The sequence below is a fragment of the Spea bombifrons genome, chromosome 5, assembly GCF_027358695.1.
Source record: "Spea bombifrons isolate aSpeBom1 chromosome 5, aSpeBom1.2.pri, whole genome shotgun sequence".
In the NCBI taxonomy this organism is placed as follows: domain Eukaryota; kingdom Metazoa; phylum Chordata; class Amphibia; order Anura; family Pelobatidae; genus Spea; species Spea bombifrons.
Genome location: NC_071091.1, coordinates 23,777,879 through 23,800,975, shown reverse-complemented (window position 1 = coordinate 23,800,975; position 23,097 = coordinate 23,777,879). Strand labels below are relative to the sequence as shown.

General features: G+C 39.6%; 1 protein-coding gene across 1 annotated transcript in view; it reads right to left on the bottom strand.

Moving 5' to 3' along the window:
- CHN2 (chimerin 2) overlaps positions 1 to 22,249 on the bottom strand; it is a 95,972-nt gene extending 73,723 nt beyond the window's left edge. The window contains exon 1 of the mRNA XM_053466311.1: positions 22,001 to 22,249. Within this exon, the coding sequence (XP_053322286.1) occupies positions 22,001 to 22,049 (49 nt within the window). The 5' untranslated portion in view covers positions 22,050 to 22,249. The remainder of the gene's footprint in view (positions 1 to 22,000) is intronic.
- Positions 22,250 to 23,097: the final 848 nt, after the last annotated feature.

The window sequence follows — 23,097 nt, the reverse complement described above, 5'->3', positions numbered from 1 at the left end:
TAATAACGTAAAAATAAAACGTTAACTCATTATGATATTGTAATTGCTATTCTGTACAACTCAAAAAGCCAAGGGACTTGTTCATGTCCTCGTGGCTTAACCTATTGTTTGGGAAGCCAAGTGCAATTACTTTTTATTGGACAATGCTTTACACTTGGTTTTACTTTTTGATATTTTTTTTCTCAGTTTAGAGATGCATAGAACCCAGGTATCTCACTTAAAATAAAAGGAACTCCTTATCACATCATGATGACATCACATGTTTGTGAGGGTGTCACATATTATTTTACCATTTTTAACCTCTTCATTCCCTCTTCAGTTTTTTGGTACCTGGAGCCATTTTTGGCCATTTTTACCATATATGGCTTCAATTGAGATTCTTCTTTTCTGTGTTTACTGTGCCCTTACAAATTACACATCCTCTTTTCAGACCAAATAGGGCTTTCATTTGAAACCATAGAAACATGCAAAAAAATAATAATTGTTAGTGCTAGCATATTTTAAAAAAACCTTTCCGTGCACTTTTCTTAGAATTTCTTCTACACGTTAGGTGCCCCTGTTGAACAATGACCAAATGTATGTTTGGCAATATACTCTGATTACAGACATACCCACATACAGTACATATTTTTTTATGTTCTAGAGGGTCACATCCATCCCTTACATAGTGCCCTATAGGGTAGTATTTTTAATAGTTATGGCTTAATAAGTTTGGGGGTAGTGAGCAGGGATGGGGGCTTTACTTTTTACATGTAGACCTAGGGCAAGGGGATGTAAGGTTTTTTAATTATTTTTTATTTTAAATATTTTATTATTCCTTTTTTAACACTGTTGGTGCAATATGCATAGATATCTCTCAAGGGAACTCTGGAACATGTTAGTATGCCAGTGACATCACTTAGCTCACCTTATTGTTTATTTTTTTTATTTATTATTTTGTTTTAGTGATTTTTTTTACTTTTTCCACTTGTAGGAAAAGGGGGAAACATTATTTCTCACTCTCTCTGCAACCCCCTCTGCACTGATCACACTGTGATCCCCAAGCAAGCTCCATAGAAATGGTGCAATCATCTCCCCGTCCCCTCATACTCGCTGCCTTGGTGACACCCTTGACTCTGACCTCTAGTTCACCTCCCACATCCATTCTGTTTAAAAAGCGACATCTTAAAAAGATTGCCCGCACGTTTTCCTTCCTAACACAAGATGCCACTAAGGCTCTTGTTCATGCCCTCATTATCTCCCATCTTGACTATTGTAACTCTGTCTTAGCTGGTCTCCCTCATACCCACCACACCCGTCTACAATCCACCATGAATGCTGCTGCCAGACTTATCTTCCTCTCTCATCCCTTTATCAGTCTCTCCCCTCCATCAGTCTCTTCACTGCCTGTGAGCTTCAGGAGGCATTTCAAAATCCTGACTCTTCAAAGCTTTTCATCGCGGTTCCCCTCCCTACATCTCCTCATTCATCTCTAATACACTCCTGACCGGTCTCTCCGCTCATCCGATGATCACCATCTGTCTCCTGCTCTGATTTCTTGCAAGATTTTTCAAGGGCTGCCTCTATCCTCTCCCTTCACTGGCCTATCTGTCGCCCTGCCTTTGGTCTTTTAAGAATGGCTACGAACACCCTTCCTCCCATCTTTCTCTGCTCACCTTTCCTAGTCCCTCTCTTGCCTTCATACACCGTTTATACTAGTGTGGTTTCTGTCATTCACCTTCACTCCATCTAGATTGTAAGCTCGTTTGAACAGGGCCCTCCTTACCCTGCTCAATGTTATACCCTGTTATATACTACTTGTTATGCCCTGATTACCCATTGTACAGCACTGAAGAATATGAAGGCACTATATAAAATAAGTAATAATGAGGATCTCCCCTACCAGCCTTATTGGTAAACTAGGAAGGCCAATCAGCCCACCGAGTGGACTCAAAGGTTGCTGCCACCCTAAGCCTACCTTGCCTAGATGAGAACACACCCCTATATGTACCAGTACCTTATGATGTGCAGTCATCCCTGTTATTACATCTGCAGTGAACTGTGATCGCCATGATTTTTACCTTGCTCCTTAGATCTTGGGAATCATAGTCTAAAGATGCTGTGATGCCAATGGTGGCCTGTTTCTGAAAGTGATCTGAGGCAGCTAAAGTCAATGTATATGGGTTGCTGTATTGTGAGATGGCCTTGTAAACATTTAAATTGTGTACAGAATATTTTTAACCAAAGTTTTATCTAAAATGATAACTTTCCTCAAATAATCTTAAGAGGACCTTTTTTCTTTACCTATGCTCAAATACCTAGAATAGCACCGATAATAGAGAAATGGAAAAAGGAAGTCATTGAATAAAACAATTTCTCACTTGTCTCATTCCACTAACAACTTGTGTTTCCTGTTTAGCTACTCTCACTCTCAACTCATACAGTTACACTTCTCTTTCAGTCTTCTTAACCCTTTTTGGTGCATTTTAAGTGAACCATCACCTTCACAGGTTTTGGCATTATTAGATGTATTTATTAGAACTGTGGCTTATACAATTAATTTGTGATGACTGTATTTGTGGAGATACTGAGTTTTTAACACAGGGGACTATATTACTTCAGGGAAGCTGTTGTAAAAAAAAAGGGGCACAACTAGCATCATCTAAAACATTTTCTGAACTTGAGTTTAGACAATAATCATCCATGTAACAATAGGCCAGAGATAATTTCATGGGAAAATATAATCATGCAGATACTGAATGCATTAGCTATATTTTCCAAGTTGTTGGTGACCAGTAAATGCAGAGTGCTGCCCATTGTTTTAACTCCAGAAGGGAAGGAGTTACATAGTTATATATCTGACTTATATGGCGCGCTCAGCAATATGTGAAATGTTTACATGTCCTGCAAAACATGGCCAATGTGGTCAACCTAATTGCAGCGAAGAACTAGTCATTGAGTGGTAGCAGTAGTGTTATGGCTGTGACTGTCACTCAGAGGGTGTCTCTGCACAGGTATAACGTGTTGCGGGAACATTCATCCCGCTGTGCACCACTGTACCCCAAGCTTTGAAATGTCCTCCTGATAGACTATAATCTCTAGCAATGTACACGTACATACCCTGCAGACTGAATTGTATCCCATTTTAGTTTGGCCCAAGAGCCCTTTCTATTTTTTTTTTTTATTTACTAGTCTGAGGAGTGAAGTAAGGAATTGGCCGATATACATTTAACTTTCTGGTTCATTAACAAGTTTACACTGAGGAAGGGAAACAGTTAATGGGACACACACAGCCTATTCACATATCTGCCCCTTTTCCCCTTTCCCACTAGGGATATATAAATCTCCTAGATGTGAACACTCTTAGCCCGCCTTACCTAAATAGTGATCTGCTGGTGTAATGAGGAGATAAACTGGTAGCTGGATGCGCTTAATGTCCATGTCAATGGGGGTCTCTGTGACCTCCTGGAAATCTGGAGCAAGAACCTATAAGGGCTGGCTGAATTAGAAAGAGATGAGGTGCATAATTCTAACTAGGAAACATGTTTGGGACTGGGGTTCGTGGGTATGGGGACCCCTAAAGAACACATAGAGAGGGTTCTAAGGAAGCTGTCAATTTGCATGCAAAACACAAATAACACAATTCCCAGGCAAAGCCTGGATTGTACCTAGAAGCCAAAAAAGTGTATTTTTCTAATAAGGTTAAAATTAAAAAAATAGCTGTGTGTTGCTTGGGGACAATGTGGTTTATTTACTGTGGGTAAGTTGCTGTATAAAATATGAATTTTTCCGGAAGAAATTGAATGGTCTGCACAGAGCCCTGACACCAACCCCACCAAACTCCTTTGGGATAAACTGGAACGGAGATTGTGAGGAGTGAGGTGTGATAGAGAAAGGATCTTTTAGTGTGAATGTATATGTGTAACTGTGCGTGTATGTGTGTGTTTGTGTGCGCCTGTGAATATGTCTCAGTTTGTGGGAGTAGGTTTGTGTGAGTGTGTTACAGTGAGTGTGTGTTAGTGAGAGAAAGTTTGTGCTAGTGTGTATATTGGTTACTGAGAGGGTTGCCCCCCAGGCCAGAAGGTGCCGGTTCGTCACTGCTCACAGTCCTCCACACTCCTTATCACACATCACCCCTTTACCCTACCCAAAGCATTTCCATACAGTACTATTACTATTATGTAACTCCACTGTGCTCCCACCTCCGTGAGCGGGCCTGTCCAAGTAGGACTCGCCTTGTTTCAGGAATTCCCTCGCCAATTTGCCAATGAGACCACTCAGACCAACAATGTTGATGAATGTAAAATAACGCACAATATAGCATTGGAAGTACTGTTCTGTCCGCAAAAACAGAAAAGAGGAATATGGGAGGATTTTGTCTGAGGACTTAAAGGTAAGCAGGAAATGCAACAAAGCATCGGAAAGAGTAAGCAGGGTGCTGGGTTACACAGCAAGAGGCATTAGTAGCTGAAGGCAGTGGTTCTGCCACTACAGATCTCTGGTTAGACCATTGGGTGTAATGTAAGGAAGTTTTACTTCATGAAGAGGGTGGTAGGTACGTGAAACAGCCTTTCAACAAAAGTGGTAGAGACATAAAGTTATCATGAATCTAGCACAAGACTCATTAACCCATTCACGATGCATTGTCATTAATGGGTTTAAGGACAACTCGCTGCCTTTAAGGGGTTAAGATCTTTACATCAGGAAAAATGGTCAGGCTATTTGTGCCAAATGGTTCTTATCTTCCATCAAAGTCTATGTTTTAAGTAAAACATTTTTTAAACCAATAGCCCAGCAGCTTAATAAGAACTGCAAGGAATTTCAATTACAGAACATATTAGTTATTCATCCTATAAGTAAAAGAAAGTGGGTCAACAGCCCACTCAAACCGTTCTGCAAATCAGATGAACCAGCACAGGAAAGATGAACACATTCAATCATTGTATTATTTATTACTCAAATTACAGCAGAGTTTAAAATTACATTTTAATTGCAGTGGTTTGGAAGTTTATGTCACTGGGGCGGTGGTAGTTAAGTGAAACAGTCTTTTAGCAGAGGTGGTAGAGGTTAACACAGCGAGAGAGAACTTTATACTGCATTGGACATAAGGCTATCTGGTATATATGACAAAACCAAATAAGGGGAAAAAATGGGCTGACTAGATGAGATGAACGTTTCTTATCTGCCACCAAATTCTGTTTTTATTTTAACCCCTTAATGACAAACCCCGTACATGTACGGGCTCAAAACGCATTGTTTTCAATGGGTTTAGGGAACACCCATTGTCCTTAAGGGCTTAAAACTTGAGGAGTTTATCTGATATCTGATTATTAGCAAGAGGTATTACATGATGATTTTCCTGGACGGTTTGATATATATATATCAAAAAACAAAAGATGCCTCTGGGGCTTTGTAGCTAAACCCCCAATTCCCTTAAAAACAGTGCCATGTCTAAGCACATTTACCAGCTTCTGTAACAGTATGGGAAAGGCAGCACCAGCCCTCCAGCAACAACAAACTTCTCGCATTGATGATATTCTCTTTAATAACTTTCCACAGCACAGACGAAAAGTGCATTGAATGCCGCTTAATCAAAACACACTGTGCTACAAAAATCACATTGTTTAAGTGAGTATAGGAAATCAGTTCATGGACAGGAGTTGAATGCCTTGCGAAATGCCATTATGATTTCTATTTTAATTTCTTTGTTGTTATATTCTACTTTTCTAGGCATCAATATGCCTATGTTTGATTTTCACTATCCTATCTTCAATCATGTTTCCCACAAATCTACAAATCCTTTTGCATTAAGGGATTTGGTCTAATTAATTCTGGTTGCTTCCCCGTTGCCTTTTACATGTTTGAATCCGGTACAACAAAAATAACATTCCCTGTCTGTTTGCCCGGAATACAATCTTATAGTGTTTGTTAAAAAAAACGCTCTGGACAATGTGTTGGCTTAACAATGGCTACTGGACGAAAATCTGCAACTTAGTTCTCATGTTCCATATGAAAAGTGCACCATTAACAAAACACAATTGATTGTGATGTCTGCAAACATTAGGAATTTGATAGCTTGCTTAATGTTTGGCACATGCAGGAAAACAGTTTATTATTGTATTTTATATCCAAGTATGTTCTGCTACTACACAAAAGAATAATTATATGTAGTGGAAGCATGCGTTGAATTCATTAAGTGTAATATATGTGTTTCAAGCTACATGGAATAGATCAGAGATCAGAGTTCCCCGCATCGGGGGGGCCGGGGAACTCTGACAGCCAGGGAAGGTCTGAGCGATGGACGCAGACAACCCCTGCTGCTAACAGCACCTCATCCCTGCTGCAGCCGAAGTTGTCTACGCGAATCATGTAGAGCTCTACACGCTGCCCGGACTATGCAGAAGCTCCGGTAAGTTTGGAGGAGGGGGGGTGTTAAATGGGGGCCATAAGGCATTTCTGGAGACAGAGTGCTATATGAAATGCCTTTTTAACCCCCTTAATGCCACTCTGCCTCCAGAAATGCCTTTTAACCCTCTGTATGCCACTTTGCCTCCTGAAATGCCTTATACCTCCCTATATGCCACTCTGCCCCATAATATGCCTTTTAACCCCCTAAATGCTAGAGTGGCATATAGGGGTATAAGGCAATTCTGGAGGCAGAGTGGCACATAGGGGGTCAAAAGGCAGATCATGGGGCCCAGTGGCATATAGGGGGTATAAGGCATTTCTGGGGCAGAGTAGCAAGCCTGGGGGCAGATGTGCATAACTGGGGGGGGGCAGGTTGACTAAGGGTACTAAGAGGACAGCTTGGTTCACCTACATTAGACATCATTGGAAGCAGGCTAGAATTTTGTAAGTCTTGCAGGGCTTTTTGTCTCTATGATAGTGAACGGTCTTTTACGCTGATATAAATGTATCCTTCTTCTATTTCCACTGGCTGTACAATGATTTATTGTTGCCTGATTCTACTGTTTTTGTTTTAAAGAAACAAATAAACATTGAACAGTATAAATATATGCTATGTGGACTTTGTTTTTCTATAAAACCCGTGACTTTTGATTTTTCTTTCAGCAGGATTAAAATTGTGCATGTCAAGCCCTGTCTTCTTCTGCTGTGCTCCTGACCCTGTGCCAGGTGAAATCTTTCTAGCAGGATGATCAGAGACTGGCCTCAGGAGCAGTCAGCCTTTTACAAAAACTACTTAATGACTAATATAATATCAAACCAAAAGAATATACAGTAGAGATCTCTGAAATAGCAGTGAAGACAACCTTGGCAGATACACAGACGCATCTTTATTTCTGAAAGACTGGGCGCTAATATAGCTGGAAAAAGGTCTTCTGAATTCTCAAGGGTAGTGATCCATGCTAAGCAATGCCTTGAGGCTGATGAACAATATTTCGCCAGATCACTTATTAATTTTTAATCATGTCTCCGGATTTAGGAATCAAAGATAAAAAGAAAATGCCCTAATCACAACCAGTTATCATATTCTAAAAAATCCATAAAAAGGGGGGTAAAGCAGAAGTCAGTTCTAGTGGCAAACTAGGCTTAATGGCACAACTGACTGATCTCCGTATAAAGGGGAAGGGAAGCAGGACCAGGTGCACCTTACGTCCTCCTTCAGGAATATGGGGTCAATCTCTGTGTTTTGCTGTGCTGGAAGGGGTCCCAGGCAGGGGATTCTGGGAAGGTGTGCTGGATAGTATAAAAGAGGGCTTCTCCTCTTTCTCATGTGGAACTCGTTTCAGCATGGTAGAGCTTGGGCAGCTGTGCATGAGGCAGTGGAACATCAAAGGAGTGTGTGGCTGAGGGATATGTTTGGGGACTTGTCAAGGAGTGAGGGTCAGGATCCAGGGTCTTCCACTTCTAACACATATATGATCAGCTGCTAGTGAGCATGTGCAAGAAGTTTATGTATGAATGTTTTCTGAGTTTAGTAAAGGCAGCCAGGGAGGAGGAAAATGAGACTCCCATAACTATATAATTCATGTCCCAAATTGCATGCAGTAAAATGCAGGGAGTCCACAGAAAGTGGACCCCAACATACATCAAAAAATGAAAATTTTGAGGACTAAGTGATTAAAATCTTCAGGTAGGTGGGGAACCACATTTTACCTATACAATGTTTATCAAGATTGCTTGCAATTCTATGTGTAACAAAACATTTGCTTGTTCAAAGGTTTTCTCTGGAGCTGGATAGAGGATTCATGTGTACTTATCAGGTGCGGGAGGCAGAGGATTTTTATCTATTCATCAGTCGCTGTCCCAAAAGTATCCTTGCTTTCTAAAGCAGGTAGGTATTAAAAGCGGAATAATCTGGGAACATATGTGCTAGTATCCAAAGAAATTAAAAACTCAGAAGAAACCAGCCGTAAGCTATAGATTACATCACAGCTTTTCAATAAGCAATAATTTATTTGAACATGTGGGAGCACTGACTATTTTTTCCATCTGTTTGCTTAAAATAAAGAGATTTAAAAATGAAGTTGAGATGCAAGAGAATGAATCATGCAAAGATAATATATAAAAAATTTAGTTTTGATTTTTCTATTTCTCCTTTTTAATGTAGGAGGCAAGTGTCTTCGAACCAATGATTAATAGAGACAAAAACAATCTTTTAAAGCAATTTTTTTTTTTTACACGATTGTTCCTTATTATAGAAAAACTCACATTACTCTAGCATCCCCGTTCTCTGAAGAATGCTTATGAAGCAACCAGCAATCCCTTTTTGTGTGTTCAGCTAGCTTTGCAGTCTCGTAACGCGAACCTCTAGGGCAAAATACTCTGGGAACATGTCAAAGCCCATTCCTAATGCTTGTGCCCTGCCGACTGACACCATGCAGCCGACAGATGAGTGAAAGAGGAACGTCTATCACAGATTTCACTCAAACAGTAAAACAATTAATAAACAAAATTCAACAGTCAAGGATTACCACCAAGCAGGTATTTTACAGGATGTGTAGCGCAATGTGGGGCATATAATAATTCAGTACTAGCAATTGTTAAAGAATGGCTATCAACAACCATATGACCTAACAAAGCACAGCATAGCCTAATTGGCAACCAGAAAATGCATAATCATCTGCCTAAAAAAAATAAAGCAAGGCTACAGTAAACATGCGTTTTCTGTTTAATTGAATAAAAGCAGCACGTTCACAGCAAGAGATGTGCATAAAATTACATTATAAATAGTTCTCATAACTATATCTAGTGGGAGGTAGAACAAGGCACATCTGGCTGTTCTAGAATGGGCCAGCTGCTCATAATACAACAGGGCTAGAAAACTGGAAAAGATAAATTCAAGGCATATTATTCTTTTAAACTATCATGTTTCTCACATTTTAAAAAAAAAACAAAGCAATAAAACAACCAACCTTATTCAATATTGTTTTCAGGTTTTTTAAGAGGCTTCATAAATATACAAAAGCTTTTGACCTAAATAAGAATGTGCTTGACTTCCCCATCATTGTATATAACTGCACAGAAAAATGTATGCAAAAATAGTAGCCATCCCAGGTAAAGAAAATCAAAGTATGAACTGGTACACACATAAAACATGTGGAGGCTATGCAAAACTCAGATTTATATTTAACATATATGCAAATAATTACTGAAAAGTGTTTGATTTTCATGGATTTTGCATCAGTCTCAGGGTAAATGGTCCAGTCTCAGGGTCACACAGTCTGGAGTTGGCTCCAAGGCTAGAGGAAGAGCCTGGCAATAGGAATGCTATCAAATATGGAAGTAATATAGATAGAGCGGTGTTTACCTATCATGCCCTATCGTACCTCCCTAGGCCTGATCCAGGAAAGTGCTGAACCACCTACTCTAAGGCAGCTGTCCTTACCTCTGTGACTTGCACAGCACTTCTTTAAGCAATAAATATGACTTGGACCAACCTCCACAGTGTTAATGGGCCAGTTGGGAAGATTAGAAATCTCCCATATAACCAGCCCATTGAGCACACTGAGGGGCATAATCACCCAACAGGCATTTGCAACGGGAAAACACCACCCTCTGGACCTGCTGCCCTAGTGAGTCTGGGCAAGAGCTGGATATAGATCCTCAAAGTACCTATGATGAAATAGATAAGCAGCTTCCAGAATACCGATTTGGAGCATACTGGTCTCTATGATTGGAAGGAAGCATAGACATATTAAATACTCTGGCTAATGAGTCAACTCTTGGAGGCCGATGAAAGAGATAAATCAGCTCTATATAACAGCTGTTTGAAAAATGATATAATAGATCTTAACCATGTAATAACCATGAATAAAAAAAAAACTGATGGCAGTGGGATGAGACATGGGCACTGAGTGGCCTCTAACCTGAAGACTCAAGGCCAAACCTAAAGAATTCCCAGGTATGTACAACTTTTTGACCCCAGATCAAAAGGATTGATGCAAGACAATCCTTTTAAAGGTCACAAAATAGTTAAAGTTATGGTTAACTGGAAAGGCATAGATCTTTTCTTCCAATCCTTTAGCTTCCTGTCTCATTGTTTGTCATAAGTTACAAAACCCAATAAAATCTCTATTTACAGTTAAAACAAATGCAATGGATAAACATTACTCCCTTCTTTACAACTGGAACTACAATACCATTTTAGAGAGATAGTAATACTAATCTCCAGAAGCTGCCAGAAGTCATGGAAATTGAGACACTGGAGAGGACATAAACCTCATTGTCAGGGCTGCTCTGTCAAGTTCAACACTGTTGTCAGGTATGGATTATGTTATATTTTCCGAGAAGGCCGAGGATACCAAGATCAGCCTATGTGGTAAGCGTTAAGAAATCCATAGCGGTTTATGTAAAAGATACAGTCATCTGAGCCATAGCAATATTGTAACTATGTAATTTGAGACGAGATTGCACTGATAAAGAAATCTGTTTGGTTTTTGAGTGTATAACTACATGTAGGCTGTCAGACCTCTCAGTACCGAAAACATGTGTCATCCCTTCTGGCAGAAGCGGTCTATTTTTACAGATTGCCTGCCTGTGCACATTTGTAAGGAACTTGTCCTGCACAAAAGTATCAATAAATGAAAAGGTTATGATTTAACACCACAGGCATAGTTCTGAAGTGTTGTATCTACATTAAATGTTTCTATTTTAACCTTTAACCCTTTGCTGCATTACATTAAATGTCAGATTAAGTAGGTCAACTTTAATGATTTAGATTAAAAATGTGACAAGTAAAATAATTAGACGCTCTATTCAGTCTTAGACTCTCGTTGAACAAGGAGACCAAGCGTGACCGGACTGGCAGATAAGTCATAGATGTGTGGCTGTCTGCTGGATATAAGTAGCCGCATCAAAGCCATAATAATGCACCTCATCACATCTGCTTCTGAACAGACCCTTGGAGGCAGGAGGGGCACAGGGGTATTGCAGCTCCTTACCTTGTACATGGTGTTTGGGGCAGATGTTCCTACTGCCCCATGGAAACTTCTGAACAATATTAAATACACAATTTTATCTATGCAATACCCACGCTGTACAAAAATGAAAAGGAAAAGCAAAATTCTTGTATTTTAGTTAGTGTTATTTCTTTTGGAATTTTGGGGACTTTTCTGGAAACTGAAATTTGGTGTATAATGTAGAAGAAATAGCATATTAACCCCTTAATGACAAAGCACGTACATGTACGGGCTCAAATGCATTGTTTTCAATGGGTTTAGGGACTGCCCATTGTCCTTAAGGGGTTAATTATATTACTGTCATGTTGCTATCTTGCCTACTCCTTCTAGCAAAACCTGCCAGGACCAAAGAGGGACAAGGACATCACTCAAATGCTGTGAAAGTTAAATTTGTGTTTATATGTTTGTCTATAAAAAACAGCTTTCTTTATGTTTGTCTAGTCTTAATATTTATAAGTTGTTTGATCTGATTTTATTTACAACATGTGCCATCTGGTGTTCATGCACACAGGGCTAGCTTTGATATATACACACACACACACAGCGATCAGCCATAACATTATGACTACCTGCATAATATTGTGTAGGTCCCCCTTTTGCCGCCAAAGTAGCCCTGACCCATCGTGGCATGAACTCCACTAGACCTCTGAAGGTGTGCTGTGGTATCTGGCACCAAGATGTTAGCAGCAGATCCTTTAAGTCCTGTAAGTTGCCAGGTGGGGCCTCCATGGTTCAGACTTGCTTGTGAAGCACATCCCACAGATGCTCAATTAGGATAAGATCTGGGGGATTTTGAAGTGAAGTCAACAACTTGAACTTGTGTTCCTCAAACCATTCCTGAACTATATTTGCTTTATGGCACGGCACATTATCCTACTGAAAGGGGCCAATGACATCAGGGAATACCATGTCCATGAAAAGGTGCACATGGTCTGCAACAATGCACAGGTAGGTGGTATGTGTGAAAGTAACATCCACATGAAAGCCAAGGTTTCCCAGGAGAACATTGCCCAAAGCACGCTGTTTCTATCGGTTTTCCTTCTTCCCACAGTGCATCCACGTGATGCAAAAGAAAATGTGATTCATCAGACCAGGCCACATTCTTCCATTGCTCCATGGTCCAGTTCTTATGCTCACGTGCCCATTCTAGGAGCTTTTCCAGTGGGCAGGGGTCAGCATGGGCACCCTTACTGGTCTGCGGCTACCCAGCCTCATACACAACAAACTGTGATGCACTGTGTGTTCTGACACCTTTCTATCAGTACCAGCAATATCTTTTTTAGCAACTTGAGCTACAGTAGCTCATCTGATGGATTTGACCACACGGGCCAGCCTTCATCCCCCCCGGTACATCAATTAGCCTTGGCTGTCTGTGACCCTGTGGCCGGTTCACCTTTTTTCCTTCCTAGGACCACTTCTGATAGGTACTGACCACTGCAGACCGGCAACACCCCACAAGAGCTGCGGTTTTGGAGATGCTCTGACCCACAATTTGGCCCTTGTCAAAGTCGGTCAGATTCTTACACTTGCCTATTTTTCCTGCTTCTAACGCATCAGCTTTGAGGACAAAATGTTCACTTGCTGCCTAATATACCCCACCCACTGACAGGTGCCATGATAACAAGACTATCAGCGTTATTCACTTCCCCTGGCAGTGGTCATAATGCTATGGCTGATCAGTGTCTATACATGTATATATATATATATATATATATATATATATATATATATATATTACAGCGCAGTCATGTACCTTTTTTATGAAGCTCAGTGAAGCATATAGTTCACCGATGCCCTTCTTTCGGTAAAACGAGTAGCATTTGCTGAGAAATGCCGCTTGCTTGATTGTCCCAGCAGCTGCTTCCTGGCTTGTCCATTTTGCTCATTTGTGCATTTTGCTCATATTTGCTCATTTTGTGCAGTTATTAGGGGGGTATATTCCCCTGCGCCTAGTGCCTTCTTCTCTATCAGCCAGGTTTAAGATTGAGCCATTCTGTAACCCATCTATGAAAGAATTTATTTTTGTCTCAATTACTCATTTATTTTTTTTAACTTGGTTTACTGTAAAACAACCTCATGAGTAATAGTCTAATTTTACACATTACACTTACTAATAAATACACAATAACATGACCTGTATATCACTTTCACTTCAACTTTAGAGCACATTGTAGCATATACTTTACAGAAAGTGTATATATAAAAAAAAAAGTTTTTTTTATTTTACATAAATACCAGGGCAATATATTATGAAGGCTTGAGTGATCAATGTAGGCTCTATGTATGTATGCGGATAATAATATCGCATATGTTTAAAAATACCAGTTTTCAATGAGTTGCATACCATAAATACAATGTTTGCTGTGGTTATTTCTTTCATGCCACACAGTGGAAGTGCTGACCAAAAAAAAAACTATAAAAAAAGAAGACTTTGACTAATGATGTGTGCTTTGCTGGCCTGCATTTATTCTTGAGCATTTCACAAAGCCAAATGTCTAGCTATCCAGAGATACAATAAGTCATCAATCACTAATTACAGTCTGCGTTCTTACTTCAATTAATATCAACCAGAACACTTTTACCTCCATACGGTGATTTTTTTCTATGGTGATTTTATACAGTTTTAATGCATAAATTACAAAAATATGCATTTGGTGATATATGAACCTCCTGCCCAAAAAACTTTAAGCTCAAAAGAGGAATAAATTCCATGTAAGCAGTTTGTTAGTACAATTCCTAGCAAATGTTTACGTGTAGCAATAGCAATTGCCAAGTTCAGTTGGTATTTGCATGATTCCCAGGTATTAACTTTATATTGGCCGGAGTGCTGGCTGCCTGAACCACAATGCTGACTTTTCACCTTTTTATTACCCCATGTGTGACGCAAACCGGCAAGATTTGTTTAAATAAACAATGTAGTAAACTAATTAAATTAAATTAAGTAAACAATGTTTTGGGTCATACAACCTCCTACCTCGTTTAACATTTATATAGCACCGGAGCTATGAACTTAAAACCAAGGATAAGCTCATTTATCGAATACAAGCAAGGAATATCACTTAAGGATTTAGTTATACTTGTAAAAAAAACAGCACCATTAATAGTAAGTTATCATAACTAACAATACATTTATATACTATACTTATCATAACTTACAATACATTTATATACTATACTTACTTTTCACCTTTGTATTACCCCATGTGTATAGTATATAAATGTATTGTTAGGTATGATAAGTATAGTATATAAATGTATTGTTAGTTATGATAACTTACTATTAATGGTGCTGTTTTTTTACAAGTATAACTAAATCCTTAAGTGATATTCCTTGCATGTATTCGATAAATGAGCTTATCCCTGTTTTTAAAACACACTGCTGTTTTTCTGTAATTTGCTGTGCAAATCATCTCCTATGGGGTCCCTTAAATCGGAAATTAAACCAATCCGGTCTGTTAAACTGCCCATTTCTGACATCACAGACGTGTGCTCTGTTCCAGCAAAGTTCCTTCAAGCAGGACAGGGCAGGACTAAGCCACACTAGTACGTCAATTTACCTTGTAATGCTGGAGAAAAAATAAAATGACATTTCTGCTTATTATCCTTCTCTCTACATGATGCAACACTTATCTAGTGATATTTTGTGAGGCATCCTAGGTGGAACAGCACCTTTAATATATAAATTTTTATTGTTCTTGATCTGGTTTTTCAAATCGGATCAGGAGACTACAAAGAGCATCACGGTGGTGCCATAGATGCCTTCTGGTGACAGGGGTTACCGTGCTAAAGGCTGCTCTTCCTCCAAGCAATGAATTCTAATAAATGCCACTATCTGAAATCTCTTGTAGTCATAGCTACAAATGGCAGTTTCTGATGATTGAGGTGAGTACCAATATCTTGATGTATTCTAACAGTTCATTTGTAGAGATGACAGATTCAGTGAGGCTTCAACCTAACGAAAAGCAAAAAAGACGGGTTTTATTAACTCCTTGACTGTACTGCTGTAGACTGCCGAAACCTTTTTATTTCAATCTAATGACAAGAAAAATGAAGTGACCCCAAGCAATCTGTATGGAAACGTAGTCTCGTAATGATCAGTGATTTCTTAAAGATTATACAGAAAGGTATATCAACGAAAGGAGATCAGAAACACGCAGGAAGTCATTACCAAAAGACACATGGTCACCAGAAGGAAATGATTTTCACATCTTAATGTGTCACATTAGTTTATTTTATATGTAAGCCTGGCCTGCAATTCAAGAAGATCTTTATATGGAGCAATTAAGATCAATGGATTCCACACTACTTTTGTCTCATTCCATTACAACTTGATAGAAAAAAGCCACTAAGGAATATCATGGTGGATCAGTGATCTGGGGTCTTCTTCTACTTTACCTTGACTCTTTGTATTGAGTAGCAATGAAGATGAGATTTGGGAGCAGTTACTCTCTACTGCCCTAGTGCAGGAACCCCGCACCAGATGCAAGGATGGGGTGGGAGTTACCCTACAATGTGGATACCTTTAAATAAATCATAGAGAGCAAGGCCTCAACTGAGAAGCTCCAAATCTCCAACATACAACATGGAACAGCCTCCCAGCAGTGGTAGAGGCTAAAACAGTGAGGATGGATGGAACCTGACACAAAGCTATCCTGAATCTAAGATGAGTCCAAGGGATAATTAAGGTCTTTATATCATGAAAAAGGAACAGACTAGATAGGTCGAATGGTTCTTATGTGCCTTCAAAGTCTATGTTTCCAGAAATATTGCAAATGGCTTAAATTCAAAAATTTAGCCTACAAAAAGTTTAAGAAACCTTGGCTAGGATTTTCATGTGGGGACTGTCTGCCAACATTTTCCACCGGTGGTCATTCCCTAGATTTATTTATTGTCCTCCTTTTCAATGCCATAATTCAGTCATTTCTGCCTGGTTTCTAAAACATGGTTTTGTTCTTTGTATCCCTCTCCTCTATGTCTACGGAAAGTAAAGTATATTGCCAGAGTGAATGCATTTCATGAGCTTTATAATCAAAATAGAGCTTTCATGTGACTGTAACATGCATTGTAATTTGTGAAAGGGAATTGTCATTAATACACCTTCCAGTTTTTCTGTGGTATACAAGGTTTGACACAAATTAATGAACATTCGCCAGTTCAGTAACATGCAACAGCAGCCCTGATCAGCGGTTTTAACACTACACGGAATAAGCTAAAGGGGATAACTTGCTTGGGGAAGGGGAAGGTAAGAATAAATCTTGAGTGATGAGTTGACACAGTCCCCGAAAGGCATCTTCACCTTGCATATGAACATAATAGGAAGTGATGGTGTCTGAAAGTTTTTAGTTAAAGGAGAGAACAATCCTTAAAGGAACAGCCACCACCATTTTATTATTATTAAAGAGCTAAATTAAATTTATATGGATCCTAACAAAACATTTTAACAAGCCAGCTTGATTGTTTTTTTTTTGGGGGGGCAACAAAGGGGTAATTCCATAGTAGTCGATGTAAGATAGCAAAAAAGTTGGAAGCCAGCAGTAACATTTTTAAAGGCATCTGTTTCCCAAGATACTTCTAATACAACATATTGTATACCCAGTATAACTGGCCATCTATTATAAAAAAGTTGCCAGGATTTATCGAGCAACTTTTGAGCATTGACTACTCAACTAAGTAGGTTTAGTGAATAAACTTAATTTTCTTTATGTGTAATCATAATCAATGAGAATCAGTTTATTAACCATTTCATGGGGGCAAGGTTAAAAGTGTTGCCCACATGTCTGGTATACAAAATTAATGTAAAAGGTTTAAATATTGATTAGTCAGTGCTCTTCTATTATTGTGTGGAGATGTAGCATTAAATACCATATTGCAAATGGCGGCAATAAATGTAATAGAGAAACCGGAGAGCTCCAGTAGTGATTACAGCTGCTTAATGCACCTCCCGGCTGAGCAGTAACCCCTCAGTAGTAAATGCTGAATTACACCAGAATTAAGAAGCCCTGGAATATTTCTATCCTTTCAAAATATCAACCCATTCTTAATGCATCTGAAATCTAATCCGGAAAACATTCTTCCAGGAAGATCTTGGAGTCTAGGCCTACAACATAGTGCTGACAATTATGGGAGTTGTAGTTCAACAGGTGATCTAGAGAAGCTGAATTTGGGAACCTGATTATGCACCTTCACTTCAAGACTCTAGAACTCAGGATACGAATTCCAGGTTTTCATAGGAAAATCTACTGATTGTGATACATACCGTTTGGGCTTGGGAACCCTGGAACCAGGAGCACAACGTGCCACAGCCCACTAGAGGTTAGCTGCATATATCATATCATATGCATTATAGCATATATACATTTATATCATATAACATAGAACACAGTGGATGTTCCCCTTCACAGATGTTTGTTGAAGAAAAATAACATTAATATGATCTTAATATTCCTAGAACAGATCTGTATATGTGTGCAGACATTTATTGTCTCAGCCTCCTGGTGCACAGAGGATTTACGGCACTAACCACTACAGTGCATCAGAACCCTTTATGTTTAGCACTGTCTTCAATAGATGGAAACAAGGAAACCTATATTTTGACTCATTAACAGGAAGAACTTTTATCAGCCTCAAACGTGTTACTTTCGTGGCAGCTTCACGAAGCTAGTCAGATCTCAAGATCTTCCCACACACACGCATGAAGATGGAGCAAACAGCTTTTAATTGTGCGTACTTCAATGGCACATCTCATCTCATTGTTTAGGATAAGAGATGGCAGAGAAAGACGTCACGTGAATTGCCAGAATAACAGATTACGGTCTGTGTCATCTGAACCCTGACATCATTCAAAGATGCAAATACTTGCATATGCAAACTACAGTATGTATAGACAAGGGGTAGCCAACGGCTAATTCTCCTTCAACTGTGAAACTAGAACGTTCTCTGCGTACAGAACAACTCCCGAAAAAGAAAGTAGTGTGCCTAAGGTTATGGGAGTTGCAGTGCCAGAATACCTGCCGACCCTGAGGCTAAACAAATAAACCGCAACCATCTTGCATTTCCCAGGAAAGTTTACCAAGCACATTTTTCTTTACACTTATAAATGTGACTAGCTGAATCTGCAAGTCTCCTCCTGCTTTAGCGAATAGACTCCTTGGAATGATTCACCAAAATCATTCTTTATGACTAATGCAAGCATCTTGGGGTGTTCAGTTTGACTACTGTACATTCTAGTGGTACGGCAGCACAAGATATAAATCGGATCTTATTCTGCTATATAGAATGAGCCTCCGCTGCCATATGTTAGGAAAGCTGGATATGATTCGTTTTATTAATTTGTTTGTATTAATGTCTAATGTGTGCCCTGGTTAAAAAAAAAAAAAAAAAACAGCAGTTCTGCCCAGGAGCACCAGAACTGGTCTGTTCTCAAATTGCAGAGGTCTATTTTCATTCGTGGGCAGCAGGAATGTTCATGACTCAACTCCTTATTTCAATGTAACACATGTAACGTTCCCAATGTGCTGTGGGTGTTGATCACTAAAAAAGATTACCCCAGAAATGCAGTTAATCTCCCATAACAGAGACAAACATATTAAAAACGTACAAATATAGAACAAAGTTGAATCTCAGGTTGTTCTCCAGGTTGCAGCCTCTGTGAGTTCTACAGACAACTAGCAGGACAATCCTGATTTGGGACCTGTTCTTCACCACGCTGGGTCCCATTACTTCAGGATACTGGGAAATTGTGAGAAGACAAGTCATATACCCCATATTATATTATATTGTATATTATGTAATGCTAATAAAAACCATGTTTCATCATGAAAGCTTTCACAATATATTTACAATAAAAAATGCATTTTTATGAATTTCATATCCGATTTAAAACACAAATAAAAGACTATGTGGGACACGCATCAGACCTTTTTTTTTTACTATGAAGAAAATTACTTACTAAACCTTTCAAAAATTAGAAGCCAAAATTAGTGGTGGACTTCACTGACTCTTGGAAAAGACAACGGCAGTGGTTTCTAAATTATACGGCGTTACTAAATGGATTGTAAAAATAAATTGCTTGTGTAGAAGCACTTTATGATATTATTAATTCATATGCTAATCATTTTGTTATAGAAAGTAAAGGTCTATCCTGCAGTAAACACCTCATTCTGTCAACACAGCCATTCAGTGTACTGTTGTTCCCATCTTGCTGTGTTGTGGCGCAATGTGATTATGATGTCATAGGTGTTCTTTGCACTATGGGGTCAGCTCTTGTGCTCATGCAAAGGCAGTGCTGCTAGCTGAAAACGTGTGACGCAGCGAGTAGGGCTGTGGGTGTACGTGCAAATTTCATAAAGATGATGCCTCTATTGGCTGAAAAATAATAGATTTCACGTTTTTGAGACAATCTAGTACATAATATGCGTGAAGAAGAGACCTGGGTAGTTTCATAAGCATGGCACAATTCGATACCTACACACACACACATATATATATATATATATATATATACTCTGTGATATTTTGTCACTATAACAGTGGAGATATTTGGATAAAAAGTATAGTAGTCTTCCTTTCTCTTCACCCCCCGCTTACAGAAGCTGAAATAACCAATCAGCTCCCCCCCAACTTCCAACTTAACAAAAGGGAAGGAATAATGTAACAGAGTTGAATAGCGATTCAAATCCTGAGACCAAGAAGCAGGTGTCTGTGATCATGATATACAAAACAAATTTGTTTCTGATAAACTCAAATAATAAACTTATTTTAATCCAGAACAACATCATATATGATGGTGCAGTGAACCTTTAAAGATGTAGAATCAGCTGTCAGGTACTTTTTACTGCATTATCATTAATGTTGTTTTAAAGTTCTGCATTGATGTTTGTGATCCTCTGTTAAGGAGAAGTTATCTGCAGCTGGTACCTGGGCTCAGGCTGGTAAATCATACCGTGAAAACCCAAGGCGGTTTATTCTATAACTGCGACAGGGATTAGAAGAGGACAGCAATTAAAATAAACCCAATGGCCAGCAGAGCCCATGAGATAAGATGAAGTTTAGACTGAGGATGAGCCCCGCCGAGGGCTATAGACATGTTCCATTTACTAAGTAGGTGGCCATTCACTTACTGTATTGCAAACGGGTTCCCACAGATGTTCGCAGCTGCTACAGGTTTAAAGCAAGCCAACCAGTGTTGATCTCAATAATAGTCACATTATAATTCTATTAGGATGCATTTTACCCAAAAGTTGTTATATTTATAAATAAATAAAAAATCGCAACATTACAAACTAAATATTATATGTGGTTTTATTGAACTCGGCATATGGAAGCCTAACCAGACTTGGGTTAATAAAACATTAAAGGTGCTGTTCCATCCACACAGAACATTTTTGTGTAGGTTTGGGGCATCCAACAGTAAATAGGTAGTTATCAAAGTATTAAATCGGTAAAGTTAGTGGATCAACACCTGTAATGCTAAATTTAACCAGTTTAGGCCACTCTAAAGTGTGTTTTATCTGTAGATTATTGGTGCAGTAAAGTATTTGCACAGCTTCCACTGATAGCGCTGATGCCTTGCGACAACAGACTTCCATTTCCAATGGAGATCCAATGTAGCAGCACACAGAATACAAGCGCATGCACACTCATTCAATAACGGGAGCCAGGCATGTGAATGCACAGCTTCCAGCACATTTACTGAATAACTGCACAGGCGGGACTGTGTCATAAACACAACAATATCAAACCACTCAACTGGCAAGGGAAGGGTTACACCTAAAGCAAATATACGAGTGCACGTGGTGCACAAGGAGTTAAACCTGAGAAATTGAGAAATGCAATGCCCTAGGGTTAAAGGAACGCTTTGTGGCAAAAGAAGAGTTAAACTTAACTGCGTATCCCTATTTGAAATAGAAGAGTCATGCAATTGTGTGTGTGTGTGTTCACACTTACACCTTCACAGGTCTTCTCCCCAGCCCCTTATACTATATATATATATATATATATATATATATACACACTATATAAATGTACAGTATATATATATATATATATATTTATATACACACTATATAAATGTACAGTATATATATATATATATTTATATATATATATACACACTATATAAATGTACAGTATATATATATATATATATATATATTTATATATATATATACACACTATATAAATGTACAGTATATATATATATATATATATATATATATATATATATATGTCAAAATAGGTTTGCATTAAGAATTGGCACTCTGATAAAAAAAAAAAAAGTTACATTATTCATACCAAATATTGTGGTCAGTGGCTCGGCTGCCCCTAGCAGTCTTTTCCTATGTGTGTCCGTATAGGTGTATATATATATGTGTAGGTGTATATATGGATATATATATATATATATATATATATATATATATATATATATATATATATATATATATATATATAATAAATCCGTCCGTATACAGCCTCTACCTATCCAATAGTAATTGCAGGAATAGTCCAGCTGCTTCGCGCACCAACTCCCATCACCTGCGCAGAAGGCGGCTAGCTCGGGCTGGTCTCCGCGGGCGTCTAACAGTAAAGTGACTCACCGGAGGACACGGAGGAGCCGGACAGGCTGGAGTTGCTGGAAGCTGCCATCCTGTTACTGGACGGTCCGGGTGTCGCCTCTAGTCCATGTCACATATGTGCCGAGCTGCCCCGGCTCCTACTTCCTGCTCGCGGATGACGCGCACGCTGCTGGCGGTTACTGTGAGTGCAGGTGTGCGTTCCCAGGCAGCCTGGCAGGCATCCCCGGTGCTCGCCCCCCGCCGCCGCACGGCCGCTTCTCCCGGATGAGCAGCCCGGCGGAGGAGAGCCTCCTCCCTCAGCATGTGCGCCCGGAGATCGCAGTGACAGCTCCTCGCCGCGCGTGTTTGCTGGGGATGGCAGGCTGGCTGCTGAGAGGAGGAACCTGCCCTCCCTGCCATGCCTGCTTTCTTTCTTCCTGCTCTGCGGGGTGAGAAGTAACTTGTGGCCACATTCCAAAATGTGCCGTCTGCAAACATTACACAACCGGCGATCGGGTTACCGCAAAGGACCCGCATCTCCTGCGTGATATGATTTCTTTTACTGCATACACAGCCAATGAAACATTTTCCGGGACACTCTGGGTGAGGTTTCAGGGATCATGTAATTACAGTCATTAAGTCCAGGGAAGGACCATCGCATGTGGATTTACACTCTTAAAACATTGTTTACTAATGAAGTATCTCTGCCACCCTGTCACCGGTCTTTAAACAGGCCCAGACTAGCAGTCTGGCACACCGGGCAAACGCTTGCCACAGAGCCACACACTGCCCCGCTGCAGCTTCTGCCCTACCAGCTGTACACGGTCAGCCATATGTGAGCATAAACTCGTACCAGGCAGCCATCCAGACGCACTTCTGTAATAAGCTGGCCTCTGGCCTTCAAGCGCCCATGACCTGGGTAAGAACACTAATAATGCCCCTGGTGTGGTGTGTGGGCACATGAGGCCGCCCATGCAAATAAAATATATGGGGCTGGTGTCCAAATATTTCCAGGGTTGCTTTTCATTCTCTGATCGGCCCTGGCAAAGGAGATAAAATGATAACAGGAAGATGCTAATATTGCCACCATTAGGCACATAGTATCTCAGAAGATACTGCTTGTTGTCTTAAAACTCCGG